This window comes from Ranitomeya imitator, chromosome 10 (assembly GCF_032444005.1).
Source record: "Ranitomeya imitator isolate aRanImi1 chromosome 10, aRanImi1.pri, whole genome shotgun sequence".
In the NCBI taxonomy this organism is placed as follows: domain Eukaryota; kingdom Metazoa; phylum Chordata; class Amphibia; order Anura; family Dendrobatidae; genus Ranitomeya; species Ranitomeya imitator.
In genome coordinates, this window is record NC_091291.1 from 18,873,086 (window position 1) to 18,889,329 (window position 16,244).

Here is a 16,244-nt window from a genome sequence, read left to right on the forward strand (position 1 = left end):
AAAAATGATTTTTTATTTTCACGGCTCTGCGTTGTAAACGTCTGTGAAGCACTTGGGGGTTCAAAGTGCTCACCACATATCTAGATAAGTTCCTTGGGGGCCTAGTTTCCAAAATGGGGTCACTTGTGGGGGGTTTCTACTGTTTAGGCACACCAGGGGCTCTGCAAATGCAACGTGACGCCCGCAGACCATTCCATCAAAGTCTGCATTTCAAAAGACACTACTTCCCTTCTGAGCCCCGACGTGTGCCCAAACAGTGGTTTACCCCCACACATGGGGTATCAGCGTACTCAGGAGAAACTGGACAACAACTTTTGGGGTCCAATTTCTCCTGTAACCCTTGGGAAAATAAAAAAATTCTGGGCTAAAAAATTATTTTTGAGGAAAGAAAACGTATTTATTATTTTCACGGCTCTGCGTTATAAACTTCTGTGAAGCATTTGGGGGTTCAAAGTGCTCACCACACATCTAGATAAGTTTCTTTCGGGGTCTAGTTTCTAAAATGGGGTCACTTGTGGGGGGTTTCTACTGTTTAGCCACATCAGGGTCTCTGCAAACGCAACGTGACGCCCACAGAGCATTCCATCAAAGTCTGCATTTCAAAACGTCACCACTTCACTTCCGAGCCCCGGCATGTGCCCAAACAGTGGTTTACCCCCACATATGGGGTATCACCGTACTCAGGAGAAACTGGACAACAACTTTTGGGGTCAAATTTCTCCTGTTACCCTTGGGAAAATAAATAATTGCGGGCTAAAAAATCATGTTTGAGAAAAGAAATTTTTTTTTTTTTCATGGTTCTGCGTTATAAACTTCTGTGAAGCACTTGGGGGTTCAAAGTGCTCACCACACATCTAGATTAGTTCCTTTGGGGGTCTAGTTTCCAAAATGGGGTCATTTGTGGGGGATCTGCAATGTTTAGGCATACAGGGGCTCTCAAAACACGACATGGTGTCCGCTAATGATTGGAGCTAATTTTCCATTTAAAAAGCCAAATGGCGTGCCTTCCCTTCCGAGCCCTGCCGTGCGCCCAAACAGTGGTTTACCCCCACATTTTGGGTATCAGCGTACTCAGGACAAACTGGACAACAACATTTGGGGTCCAATTTCTCCTATTACCATTGGCAAAATAGGAAATTCCAGGCTAAAAAATAATTTTTGAGGAAAGAAAAATTATTTTTTATTTTCATGGCTCTGCGTTATAAACTTCTGTGAAGCACCTGGGGGTTTAAAGTGCTCAATATGCATCTAGATAAGTTCCTTGGGGGGGGTCTAGTTTCCAAAATGGGGTCACTTGTGGGGGAGCTCCAATGTTTAGGCACACAGGGGCTCTCCAAACGCGACATGGTGTCCGCTAACAATTGGAGCTAATTTTCCATTCAAAAAGTCAAATGGCGCGCCTTCCCTTCTGAGCCCTGCCGTGTGCCCAAACAGTGGTTTACCCCCACATGTGAGGTATCGGCGTACTCGGGAGAAATTGCCCAACAAATTTTATGATCCATTTTATCCTATTGCCCATGTGAAAATGAAAAAATTGAGGCTAAAAGAATTTTTTTGTGAAAAAAAGTACTTTTTCATTTTTGCGGATCAATTTGTGAAGCACCTGAGGGTTTAAAGTGCTCACTTTGCATCTAGATAAGTTCCTTGGGGCGTCTAGTTTCCAAAATGGGGTCACTTGTGGGGGAGCTCCAATTTTTAGGCACACGGGGGCTCTCCAAACGCGACATGGTGTCCGCTAAAGAGTGGAGCCAATTTTTCATTCAAAAAGTCAAATGGCGCTCCTTCCCTTCCAAGCCCTGCCGTGCGCCCAAACAGTGGTTTACCTCCACATATGAGGTATCAGCGTACTCAGGACAAATTGGACAACAACTTTCGTGGTTCAGTTTCTCCTTTTACCATTGGAAAAATTAAAAAATTGTTGCTAAAAGATCATTTTTGTGACTAAAAAGTTAAATGTTCATTTTTTCCTTCCATGTTGCTTCTGCTGCTGTGAAGCACCTGAAGGGTTAATAAACTTTTTGAATGTGGTTTTGTGCACCTTGAGGGGTGCAGTTTTTAGAATGGTGTCACTTTTGGGTATTTTCAGCCATATAGAGCCCTCAAACTGACTTCAAATGTGAGGTGGTCCCTAAAAAAATGGTTTTGTAAATTTCGTTGTAAAAATGAGAAATCGCTGGTCAAATTTTAACCCTTATAACTTCCTAGCAAAAAAAAATTTTGTTTCCAAAATTGTGCTGATGTAAAGTAGACATGTGGGAAATGTTATTTATTAACTATTTTGTGTCACATAACTCTCTGGTTTAACAGAATAAAAATTCAAAATGTGAAAATTGTGAAATTTTCAAAATTTTCGCCAAATTTCCATTTTTATCACAAATAAACGCAGAATTTATTGACCTAAATTTACCACTAACATGAAGCCCAATATGTCACGAAAAAATAATCTCAGAACCGCTAGGATCCGTTGAAGCGTTCCTGAGTTATTACCTCATAAAGGGACACTGGTCAGAATTGCAAAAAACGGCCAGGTCATTAAGGTCAAAATAGGCTGGGTCATGAAGGGGTTAAAGCATGCTCAGTTTGAAAAAACGGAATCCGGCGCAGATAGTGAAAAACTGATGTGAAGGATCCGTTTTTTCGACGGATCCGGCTAGCATATCTAGATTATTGGATACAAAAAAATTGGAGCATGCTCAGTTTAAAAAAACGGAATCCGTCATTTTCCAGATCCGGCATCTTCCGGCTCCCATAGGCTTCCATTCTAGCAAACACCCAGAACAGCCGGATCCGGAACTTCAGGCTTTTTACCCGGAGACAAAAAACGTTGCTATGGACGTTTTTTCCAGAAACCGGAAGCCGCAGATTTGCCAGATCCGGCGAAAACCGGACGAAACGCAATGTCATCCTGCACAATCCGCCGCTAATACAAGTCTATGGGAAAAAAACCTGATCCGGCGGCAACATTCACCTGATCCGTTTTTTTGAAAATTAGCCGGATTGAGCCTGACAGCGAAAACCTGATGTGTGAAAGTCGCCTTATATAGAAAAAGGAGGGAGAGGAGAAAGGAGGAAGCAGGTACGTTGTGTGTGACTGGCTGTCAATGACATAAATTGAAACTAATAGACCTCAGCGCAAAATGTTTAACCGAACCCCAACTCTCACTTTTCGGTCTTATGTTGGCCTCTTGGGCTCTCTTACGCTTCAAGACTGGGTGAAACTGCATCCCTGTTCCAATATAGCAGTCAACACTACTGGCTGACCGAGGAAACCTCTTCATAGCCTCCAAAATGACTGACAATGGTTGTAACATCCTAACCCGGGTTATTGTTAGGGTTAAATAATATTCTACGACTTTAGAGGAAGAAGAACATTCATGAGAACATTGAATTTATACGTATAGAGAGACGCTTTCAATTTATTTCATAGTTGTCCGTGTTTATGATTTGAAAATCTTAACTAATCAGAAATAGAAAAACAGATGTAATAGATAAAATGTAAAGTTCTGATGTTTCCAATTTTTTTTTTTTTTTTCATTAAGGCAATAACTGAAAATGGATGCTAAAAAACAGTTAAGTAAAGGAGAAATAGAAATACAAACTGCTTTGGAAGATGGTGATCTGTGTAAAGCAGCTGACAAAGTCAGTGACGAACTTAATGAAATAGAAAATGCTCCATTAAATATTGCCATTACTGGAGAATCAGGAACTGGAAAGTCCACATTTATTAATGCCATCCGTAGCATGGGCGATGAAGAAGAAGGCTCGGCCCAAACTGGTGTGGTAGAGACAACAATAAAGCCAACTGAGTACAAACATCCTCAGTATCCTAATGTGACATTTTATGATCTTCCAGGAATAGGAACTCCAAATTTTTTGGCAGAAAATTATCTTGAGTCTCTTAATTTTGATCAATATGACTTTTTCATCATCATGTCATCACAACGCTTTAAGCAAAATGACATTGAGCTAGCGAAGGCGATTAACAAGAAGAAAAAGAAATTCTACTTTGCGAGAACCAAAGTTGATGCGGATTTGTATGCCACGAGGAAACAAAAGAAGGCGTATAATGAAGAGAACATACTGAGGGAAATTCGAGACAACTGCATTGAATGTCTCGAAAAAGGAGAAATCAAGGAGCCAAAAGTGTTCCTCATCTCATGCCTGAATGATGAACTGCACAAGTATGACTTCCAGAAACTGCAGGATACTCTAATACATGAACTCCCAGATCATAAAAAACACGCATTCCTGCTCTCTCTACCCAACATTTCTAAACAAATTATTGAAAAGAAGTGCATGGCTCTGAAGAAGGAGATCTGGATGTTGGCTTTAGCTTCTGCTGGAGTGGCTGCAATCCCGATCCCAGGCCTGTCTGTAGTTTGCGATGTAGCAATCCTGATAACTGCACTGAAAAACTACCTGAAAGCTTTTGGTTTGAATGAGCGATCTCTAGAAAATCTGGCTAAAAAGTTTGGTAAAAACGTCAACGATTTAAGATCAGTGATCACGTCTCCTTTAGTCACACAAACGATAAATACAGAACTAATCTTGGCTTTACTAACTAAGTGCGCATCTGAACTCATGATAATTGAGGAACTTGTCAGCTTTATCCCAGTGGTGGGTAGTATTGCAGCAGGGGGCATCTCATTTGCAACCACTTTCAAAATGCTAAATATCTCACTTCAAGAAATTGCTGAAGTTGCAATGCGTGTTCTTGAGAAGGCTTTTGATACATCCGTCTAATCATCCTTCTCCCATAGAACTAAATATTGGGAAAAACTTCCAGATCTGAGATACAAAAAATGAAGAAATAATGATGAAATGAGTCAACCAATTATATGTATAAATATCATGATAAATCATTTGACATTGATTACTTTATAAACATTTCATATTTGATGTTATTCCTTTGATTGCTTTTTTTTTAAAATTTACATCTTTCTTTAAGGCAAAATGCAAAGCAAAATGGACATCTCTGGTGGCGCCAAAGAGAAAATATATTTGAGTGATTTTAATTTCTATCAACATCCCCCACCCTTTCTAATTCACCTTGACATGAAGCAGAGTTATAGGCTTTTGTATACATGGCACTCACATAAAGTGATTCACAAAAGTGAGTACACCCCTGAGTGAAAATGGCCAAATCGTGCCCAAAATGTGAATCCAGCTCTGTCTTAGCTCTCTTGGGTATGGAGATCACTGGAGCTTCACCAGTGGCCACTGGAATCCTCTTCCCTCCTCCATGATGACATCACGGAGCTGGTGGATGTTAGGCTACTTTCACACTTCCGTCTTTGCTTCACCGTCACAATGCGTCGTTTTCTTAAAAAAACGCATTGTGCACAGTTGCCAGCAGGATGCGTTTTTTTCCCATAGACTTTTATTACCGACGCATCGCGACGTATGGGCACACGTTTCATACGTAGTGCACTTGATGCGTCAGTATTTGGCGGGACGTCATTTTGAAAAAATGTTCAAGGGAACGTTTTTTCGTACGTCCTATCCTGCTTTTTTTAATGTGCATGCCCTGCTGGAAATCCCCCCCACCCCCCCTCCCTCCCTGGGACTTTACATTGGACAGCGGACGCGTTGAAAAACTGCGTCCGCTGCTCACATCACTCAAAATGTCACAAACTTCCGTCGGTACGTTGCACCGACGCTTGTTGACGGCTTAGTACCGACAGAAGTGTGAAAGAAGCCTTAGAGACCTTGCTGTCCTCCACCTTCCATTTCAGTATGCCCCACGATACAAGGTTTAGGTCTGGAGACATGCTTGGCCAGTCCAGCACCTTTACCCTCAGTGATTATCTTGGAGGTGTACTTGCAGTCGTTAACATGTTGGAATACTGCCCCGTGGCCCAGTTTACGAAGAGAGGGCATCATGCTCTGCTTCAGTTTGTCACAGTACATGTTGACATTCATTGTTCCCTCAATGAACTGTTGCTCCCCACTGCAGCAACACTCATGCAGCCCCAAACTATGACACTCTCACCACCATGCTTGACTGTAGGCAAGACACGCTTTTCTTTGTACTCCTTAACTAGTTGCTGCAACACACGCTTGACACCATCTGAACCAAATAAGTTCATCTTGGTCTCATCAGATCACAGGACATGGTTACAGTATTCTATGTCCTTAGTCTGCTTGTCTCCAAAAAAAGTTTTTGTGGGTTTTCATATGCATCATCTTTAGAAGAGGCTTTATTCTGGGATGAGAGCCATGCAGACCAATTTGATACAGTGTACGGCGTATGGTCTGAGCACTGACAGGCTCACCCCCCACCCTACCCCTATAACCTCTGTGCATAGTCTATTCATTGACAGGTAGACCCCACACTCCTTTAACCTCTGCAGCAATGCTGGCAGCACTCATACTTCGATTCTGAATAGACAACCTCTGAATATGACGCTGAGCACGTGCACTCACCTTCTTTGGTCGACCACTGCAAGGACAGTTTTGAGTAGAACCTGTCTTGGTAAACTGCTGTTTGGTCTTGGCCCTTGTGCTGCGGCTCAGTGTCAGGGTGTTGGCGGTCTTCTTATAGCCTAGGTCATCTTTATGTAGAGGACCAAGTCTTTTTTTCAGATCCTCAGATACTTTTTTTGCCATGATGAACTTCCAGTGACCAGTATGAGAGAGCGTGAGAGCAATAACAGCAAATATATCACCCCTGCTCCCCGATCACACCTTGAGACCTTGAAACACTAATGAGTAACATGGCATAGAGGAGTAAAATGGTTAATTGGGCATAATTTAGCCATTTTCATTTAGGGGTGTACTCACTTTTGTTGGTAGCAATTTAGACAATAATTGCTATGTTTCTTAGACAGGAGAAATGTGGAGTATATTGCTTAAAAGACTAATTTTTATTAAAGGGCAAAATAGCCATAAATTGTAAAAATATAGACAAGGCAAATAGACAGGTTTAACAATAAAAAGTGATCTCTAAATGGTAATATCCACACACCATAAAAAAACGGATAGAGTCATTGATTTTTGATATGCTGACCAGTGAGATGTCACATAATAGATACATAATTAAATGAATGTCTCCAACATTTCAATAACATGCGCACTGGTCAGAATAGATATACACATAATACCAAGACATCTTGCCCTATAACTCTGATTTCTGTTCCTTTGTTCTTTTCAATCACTGTTTATCATTTATGTATTCTTATATGATGTTTAAATATATGTTCATACGATTAAATAAAAAAAACTATAATTGAAAAAGATACAATCTTAAAAAATCAGATAAATACATCCCTGATTCGCTTTTTGCGTGGTTATTATCCCTGCTTTCTCAAGAGGAGGTATATGGGTAAGGTGTGCTAAAAGAACCATTTTGTAGTCCTGGTGAGCGATCTCAAGGGGGACCATGTGACTACCCATCACCCAATGATGCTGCTTTTGTGGCGCGTACGTACCATGCTGCCCGTTTCATGCTTGCGCCGCCCAGCCATCAAGTCCCAGCCGTGCATGATCGTGACTAAGTCAAGGCTCCCGGGCACGCACGGCAAACATCAAGATGCTGAGCGGTGCAGCGTGAACAACGGGGGGCGAACCCCAGCATGAGTGGGGAATAGAGAAATGCATTATAGCTCAGCTAAGATACCTAGGTTATAAAATCAGAGAAGTCCTGGCACTCACGGAAGGTGAAACCTTATATCTTTATTACACCACACTGATCCAACTGAATGTTGCAGCCCATCCTGAGCTTTCCACAGCAGTATACTCAGAACAAGCTGCAACATTCAGTTGGATCAGTGTGGTGTAAGAAAGATACAAGGTTTCACTTTCCGCGAGTGCCAGGACTTTACTGTAGCGGTGGTGCACAAGTAGGGTAAACTCAGAGAAGTGCCGATTGTTTTGGAATTCCATGATTCTAGGTTATGTCTGTCTGTGTTCACTGTTTTCAAGTGGGTGACAAGTAGATGAGTTCTATATACAGTCATGGCCAAAAGTATTGACACCCCTGCAATTCTGTCAGATAATACTCAGTTTCTTCCTGAAAATGATTGCAATCACAAATTCTTTGGTAGTATTATCTTCATTCAATTTGTCTTAAATGAAAAAACAAAACAGAATGAAGCAAAAAGCAAAACATTGATCATTTCACACAAAACTCCAAAAATGGGCCAGACAAAAGTATTGTCATCCTCAGCCTAATACTTGGTTGCACAACCTTTAGCCAAAATAACTGCGACCAACCTCTTCCGGTAACCATCAATGAGTTTCTTACAATGCTCTGCTGGAATTTTAGACCATTCTTCTTTGGCAAACTGCTCCAGGTCCCTGATATATGAAGGGTGTCTTCTCCAAACTGCCATTTTTAGATCTCTCCACAGGTGTTCTATGGGATTCAGGTCTGGACTCATTGCTGGCCAGTGGCCACATTTGAAGTCTCCAGTGCTTTCTCTCACACCATTTTCTTGTGCTTTTTGAAGTGTGTTTTGGGTCATTGTCCTGCTGGAAGACCCATGACCTCTGAGGGAGACCCAGCTTTCTCACACTGGGCCCTACATTATGCTGCAAAATTTGTTGGTAGTCTTCAGACTTCATAATGCCATGCACACGGTCCAGCAGTCCAGTGCCAGAGGCAGCAAAGCAACCCCAAAACATCAGGGAACCTCCGCCATGTTTGACTGTAGGGACCGTGTTCTTTTCTTTGAATGCCTCTTTTTTTCTCCTATAAACTCTATGTTGATGCCTTTGCCCAAAAAGCTCTACTTTGGCATCATTTCACCAGAGAACATTCTTCCAAAATGTTTTAGGCTTTTTCAGGTAAGTTTTGGCAAACTCCAGCCTGGCTTTTTATGTCTCGAGGTAAGAAGTGGGGTTTTCCTGGGTCTCCTACCATACAGTCCCTTTTCATTCAGACGCCGACGGATAGTACGGGTTGACACTGTTGTACCCTCGGACTGCAGGGCAGCTTGAACTTGTTTAGATGTTAGTCGAGGATCTTTATCCAACATCCGCACAATCTTGCGTTGAAATCTCTTGTCAATTTTTCTTTTCCATCCACATCTAGGGAGGTTAGCCACAGTGCCATGGGCTTTACACTTCTTGGTGACACTGCGCACGGTAGACACAGGAACATTCCAGTCTTTGGAGATGGACTTGTAGCCTTGAGATTGCTCATGCTTCCTCACAATTTGATTTCTCAAGTCCTCAGACAGTTCTTTGGTCTTCTTTCTTTTCTCCATGCTCAATGTGGTCACACAAGGACACAGGACAGAGGTTGAGTCAACTTTATTCCATGTCAACTGGCTGCAAATGTGATTTAGTTATTGCCAACACCTGTTAGGTGCCACAGGGAAGTTACAGGTGCGGTTAATTACACAAATTAGAGAAGCATCACATGATTTTTCGAAAGGTGCCAATACTTTTGTCCACCCCCTTTTTTATGTTTGGTGTGGAATTATATCCAATTTGGCTTTAGGACAATTCTTTTTGTGTTTTATTCATTTAAGACAAATTAAATGAAGATAATAATAACAAATAATTTGTGATTGCAATCATTTTCAGGAAGAAACTGAGTATTATCTGACAGAATTGCAGGGGTGTCAATACTTTTGGCCACGACTGTATATATAGTATACATGTGATTGGAGTATATGACATGACGTAATGTAACGATAGTTCAGTAAGGGCTCATTTCCACTTGCGAGAAAAAAACGGTCCGTAATCTGGACCGAAAAAAACGGATGAAAAGTATGCGATCGTCATGTGATTGTCATGCGAGTTCAATGCGATTTTTAATCGCACCATGCGTTTTACATCTGTATGCAATCCGTGTGCAATGCGATTTTAACATGAGCTTTTACATACAGCAGTTCTCTGACATATACGGTACACATCGCTATACAACGAAATATTCTTCAAAACACACACACACACATATAAATATATATATAATTCAATTGTCGGCTTTTGTTATCTCCTTATCAAACCCGACAGGATATGAGACATGGTTACATACAGTAAACCATTTCATATCCCTTATTTTTTTTACATATTCCTCACTACTAATGGGGGCAGATGTTTTTAGCCAGGGGGGGGGGAGGGGCAATAACCATGGACCCTCTCCTGGCTATTAATATCTGCCCTCAGTCACTGGCTTTACTACTCTGGCGGAGAAAATTGCACGGGAGCCCACGCCAATTTTTTCCGTGATTTAACCCTTTATTTTAACAGCTAGAGCGCCCAAATTTTGCACATAGACACTACTAACATTAGTAGTGTGGAATATGTAAAAAATATGGGATATGAAATGGTTTACTGTATGTAATCCATGTCTCATATCATGTTGGGTTTGATAAGGAGATAGCAAAGCCGGCAATTCAATTACCGACTTTTCTGTTATCTAGCGCTGTATGAAATATATACAGTTAGGGCCAGAAATATTTGGACAGTGACACAATTTTCGCGAGTTGGGCTCTGCATGCCACCACATTGGATTTGAAATGAAACCTCTACAACAGAATTCAAGTGCAGATTGTAACGTTTAATTTGAAGGGTTGAACAAAAATATCTGATAGAAAATGTAGGAATTGTACACATTTCTTTACAAACACTCCACATTTTAGGAGGTCAAAAGTAATTGGACAAATAAACATAACCCAAACAAAATATTTTTATTTTCAATATTTTGTTGCAAATCCTTTGGAGGCAATCACTGCCTTAAGTCTGGAACCCATGGACATCACCAAACGCTGGGTTTCCTCCTTCTTAATGCTTTGCCAGGCCTTTACAGCCGCAGCCTTCAGGTCTTGCTTGTTTGTGGGTCTTTCCATCTTAAGTCTGGATTTGAGCAAGTGAAATGCATGCTCAATTGGGTTTAGATCTGGAGATTGACTTGGCCATTGCAGAATGTTCCACTTTTTGGCACTCATGAACTCCTGGGTAGCTTTGGCGGTATGCTTGGGGTCATTGTCCATCTGTACTATGAAGCGCCGTCCAATCAACTTTGCAGCATTTGGCTGAATCTGGGCTGAAAGTATATCCCGGTACACTTCAGAATTCATCCGGCTACTCTTGTCTGCTCTTATGTCATCAATAAACACAAGTGACCCAGTGCCATTGAAAGCCATGCATGCCCATGCCATCACGTTGCCTCCACCATGTTTTACAGAGGATGTGGTGTGCCTTGGATCATGTGCCGTTCCCTTTCTTCTCCAAACTTTTTTCTTTCCATCATTCTGGTACAGGTTGATCTTTGTCTCATCTGTCCATAGAATACTTTTCCAGAACTGAGCTGGCTTCTTGAGGCGTTTTTCTGCAAATTTAACTCTGGCCTGTCTATTTTTGGTATTGATGAATGGTTTGCATCTAGATGTGAACCCTTTGTATTTACTGTCATGGAGTCTTCTCTTTACTGTTGACTCAGAGACAGATACACCTACTTCACTGAGAGTGTTCTGGACTTCAGTTGATGTTGTGAACGGGTTCTTCTTCACCAAATTAAGTATGCGGCGATCATCCACCACTGTTGTCATCCGTGGACGCCCAGGCCTTTTTGAGTTCCCAAGCTCACCAGTCAATTCCTTTTTTCTCAGAATGTACCCAACTGTTGATTTTGCTACTCCAAGCATGTCTGCTATCTCTCTGATGGATTTTTTCTTTTTTTTCAGCCTCAGGATGTTCTGCTTCACCTCAATTGAGAGTTCCTTTGACCGCATGTTGTCTGCTCACAGCAACAGCTTCCAAATGCAAAACCACACACCTGGAATCCACCCCTGACCTTTTAACTACTTCATTGATTACAGGTTAACGAGGGAGACGCCTTCAGAGTTAATTGCAGCCCTTAGAGTCCATTGTCCAATTACTTTTGGTCCCTTGAAAAAGAGGACGCTATGCATTACAGAGCTATGATTCCTAAACCCTTTCTCCGATTTGGATGTGGAAACTATCATATTGCAGCTGGGAGTGTGCACTTTCAGCCCATATTATATATATATATATAATTGTATTTCTGAACATGTTTTTGTAAACAGCTAAAATAACAAAACTTGTGTCACTGTCCAAATATTTCTGGCCCTAACTGTATATATACCCCTATACTTTGTGTAGACATTTATTTTAGCTATTCTATTCTAACCTGTCAGTGTGATTTTACTGTACACCGCACTGAATTGCCGGCTTTTCAAAGGACACCGGTGTGTAAAAATCGGACAGTACTCGCATAATCCGATTTCTGTGCGATTTTTTTCTCGCACCCATTGACTTACATTGGCGAGTCCCGTCCGAAAATCGCAGCAATACGCAGCATGCTGCGATTTTTTTCTCAGTCCGATTTCAGCTGAGAAAAAAAATCGCGGATGAGATGTCACCCATTGAATAACATTTGTCCGAGTGCAATCCGATTTTTTTTATCGGATTGCACTCGTCCGTTTTTCTCACAAGTGGAAATGAGCCCTAATATTACATTACTGAAAACGAATAAAACTGAAACACAAAGACGGCTAATCCACACTTTATACTTCCCTGCTGGTTTCCACAATGAGTTTTTTTTTTTGCTAACCTTCTATCTTCCTGTTAAAGATGAGCGGATTGGACACAATTCAAATTCACCTGTTCACGCAGATTTTCCCAGGAAGCTCAATTAGTGGACAAGATAATCTCCCAAAATTTCAAATTTAGTGTCTATTATTATGGTCTGGGAGTGTAAGCTCAGGCTTTTAGAAGTTAAACAATGATCCACATGTAAGTAAAAAGACATTTTATTCAGAATACTTAAAATACAAAAAAAAAGCATACAGTGGGGAAAAAAGTATTTAGTCAGCCACTAATTGTGCAAGTTCTCCCACTTACAAAGATGAGAGAGGCCTGTAATTGACATCATAGGTGACCACAACTATGAGTCACAATGGAAAAACAAATCCAGAAATCACCTTGTCCAATCTTGTACATAGGGGCAGTACTATAGTAGTTATATTCTTGTACATAGAGGGCAGTATTATAGTAGTTATATTCTTGTACATAGAGGGCAGTATTATAGTAGTTATATTCTTGTACATAGGAGCAGTATTATAGTAGTTATATTCTTGTACATAGGGCAGTATTATAGTAATTATATTCTTGTACATAGGAGCAGTATTATAGTAGATATATTCTTGTACATAGGGGCAGTATTATAGTAATTATATTCTTGTACATAGGAGCAGTATTATAGTAATTATATTCTTGTACATAGGAGCAGTATTATAGTAGTTATATTCTTGTACATAGGAGCAGTATTATAGTAATTATATTCTTGTACATAGGAGCAGTATTATAGTAGATATATTCTTGTACATAGGGGCAGTATTATAGTAGTTATATTCTTGTACATAGAGGGCAGTATTATAGTAGTTATATTCTTGTACATAGGGGGCAGTACTATAGTAGTTATATTCTTGTACATAGGAGCAGTATTATAGTAGTTATATTCTTGTATATAGGAGCAGTATTATAGTAGTTATATTCTTGTACATAGGGGCAGTATTATAGTAGTTATATTCTTGTACATAGGGGCAGTATTATAGTAGTTATATTCCTGTACATAGGAGCAGTATTATAGTAGTTATATTCTTGTACATAGAGGGCAGTATTATAGTAGTTATATTCTTGTACATAGGAGCAGTATTATAGTAGTTATATTCTTGTACATAGGAGCAGTACTATAGTAGTTATATTCTTGTACATAGGAGCAGTATTATAGTAGTTATATTCTTGTATATAGGAGCAGTATTATAGTAGTTATATTCTTGTACATGGGAGCAGTATTATAGTAGTTATATTCTTGTACATGGGAGCAGTATTATAGTAGTTATATTCTTGTACATAGGGGCAGTATTATAGTAGTTATATTCTTGTATATAGGAGCAGTATTATAGTAGTTATATTCTTGTACATAGGAGCAGTATTATAGTAGTTATATTCTTGTACATACGGGCAGTATTATAGTAGTTATATTCTTGTACATAGGAGCAGTATTATAGTAGTTATATTCTTGTAGATAGGGCAGTACTATAGTAGTTATATTCTTGTACATAGGAGCAGTATTATAGTAGTTATATTCTTGTACATAGGAGCAGTATTATAGTAGTTATAGTCTTGTACATAGGAGCAGTATTATAGTAGTTATATTCTTGTACATAGGGCATTACTATAGTAGTTATATTCTTGTACATAGGAGCAGTATTATAGTAGTTATATTTTTGTACATAGGAGCAGTATTATAGTAGTTATATTCTTGTACATAGGAGCAGTATAATAGTAGTTATATTCTTGTACATAGGAGCAGTATTATAGTAGTTATATTCTTGTACATAGGAGCAGTATTATAGTAGTTATATTCTTGTACATAGGAGCAGTATTATAGTAGTTATATTCTTGTACATAGGGGCAGCATTATAGAAGTTATATTCTTGTACATAGGAGCAGTATTATAGTAGTTATATTCTTGTACATAGGGGCAGTATTATAGTAGTTATATTCTTGTACATAGGGGCAGTATTATAGTAGTTATATTCTTGTACATAGGGGCAGCATTATAGTAGGTATATTCTTGTACATAGGGGGCAGTATTATAGTAGTTATATTCTTGTACATAGGAGCAATACTTTAGTAGTTATATTCTTGTACATAGGAGCAGTATTATAGTAGTTATATTCTTGTACATAGGAGCAGTATTATAGTAGTTATATTCTTGTACATAGGGGCAGTATTATAGTAGTTTCATTCTTGTACATAGAAGCAGTATTATAGTAGTTATATTCTTGTACATAGGAGCAGTGTTATAGTAGTTATATTCTTGTACATAGGGGGTAGTATTATAGTAGTTATATTCTTGTACATAGGAGCAGTATTATACTAGTTATATTCTTTTACATAGGAGCAGCACTATAGTAGTTATATTCTTGTACATAGGGAGCAGTATTATAGTAGTTATATTCTTATACATAAGGGCAGTATTATAGTAGTTATATTCTTGTACATAGGAGCAGTATTATAGTAGTTATATTCTTGTACATAGGAGCAGTATTATAGTAGTTATATTCTTGTACATAGGGGCAGTATTATAGTAGTTATATTCTTGTACATAGGGGCAGCATTATAGAAGTTATATTCTTGTACATAGGAGCAGTATTATAGTAGTTATATTCTTGTACATAGGGGCAGTATTATAGTAGTTTCATTCTTGTGCATAGAAGCATTATTATAGTAGTTATATTCTTGTACATAGGAGCAGTATTATAGTAGTTATATTCTTGTACATAGGGGGTAGTATTATAGTAGTTATATTCTTGTACATAGGAGCAGTATTATACTAGTTATATTCTTTTACATAGGAGCAGCACTATAGTAGTTATATTCTTGTACATAGGGAGCAGTATTATAGTAGTTATATTCTTGTACATAGGGAGCAGTATTATAGTAGTTGTATTCTTGTACATAAGGGCAGTATTATAGTAGTTATATTCTTGTACATAGGGGGTAGTATTATAGTAGTTATATTCTTGTACATAAGGGTAGTATTATACTAGTTATATTCTTGTACATAGGGAGCAGTATTATAGTAGTTATATTCTTGTACATAGGGAGCAGTATTATAGTAGTTGTATTCTTGTACATAAGGACAGTATTATAGTAGTTATATTCTTGTACATAGGGGGTAGTATTATAGTAGTTATATTCTTGTACATAGGGGTAGTATTATAGCAGTTATATTCTTGTACATAGGGGCAGTATTATAGTAGTTATATTCTTGTACATAGGGACAGTATTATAGTAGTTATATTCTTGTACATAGGAGGTAGTATTATAGTAGTTATATTCTTGTACATAGGGGCAGTATTATAGCAGTTATATTCTTGTACATAGGAGCAGCATTATAGTAGGTATATTCTTGTACATAGGGGGCAGTATTATAGTAGCTATATTCTTGTACATAGGAGCAATACTTTAGTAGTTATATTCTTGTACATAGGAGCAGTATTATAGTAGTTATATTCTTGTACATAGGAGCAGTATTATAGTAGTTATATTCTTGTACATAGGGGCAGTATTATAGTAGTTTCATTCTTGTACATAGAAGCAGTATTATAGTAGTTATATTCTTGTACATAGGAGCAGTATTATAGTAGTTATATTCTTGTACATAGGGGGTAGTATTATAGTAGTTATATTCTTGTACATAGGAGCAGTATTATACTAGTTATATTCTTTTACATAGGAGCAGCACTATAGTAGTTATA

The 16,244-nt window shown here is 38.9% G+C and overlaps 1 protein-coding gene across 3 annotated transcripts in view; it reads left to right on the top strand.

Moving 5' to 3' along the window:
• LOC138651903 (interferon-inducible GTPase 5-like) overlaps nt 1-16,244 on the top strand; it is a 92,144-nt gene that overhangs the window by 30,140 nt on the left and 45,760 nt on the right. Inside the window, exon 2 of one of the 3 annotated variants that reach the window (XM_069742502.1) lies at nt 3,540-7,271. The exons of 1 other annotated variant lie outside the window; for it this stretch is intronic. In XM_069742502.1, the coding sequence (XP_069598603.1) occupies nt 3,553-4,743 (1,191 nt within the window). In that variant the 5' untranslated portion in view covers nt 3,540-3,552 and the 3' untranslated portion in view covers nt 4,744-7,271. Of the gene's footprint in view, nt 1-3,539; nt 7,272-16,244 lie in introns of those variants that run through there. One more of the 3 variants, XM_069742501.1, reaches the window with a different exon arrangement.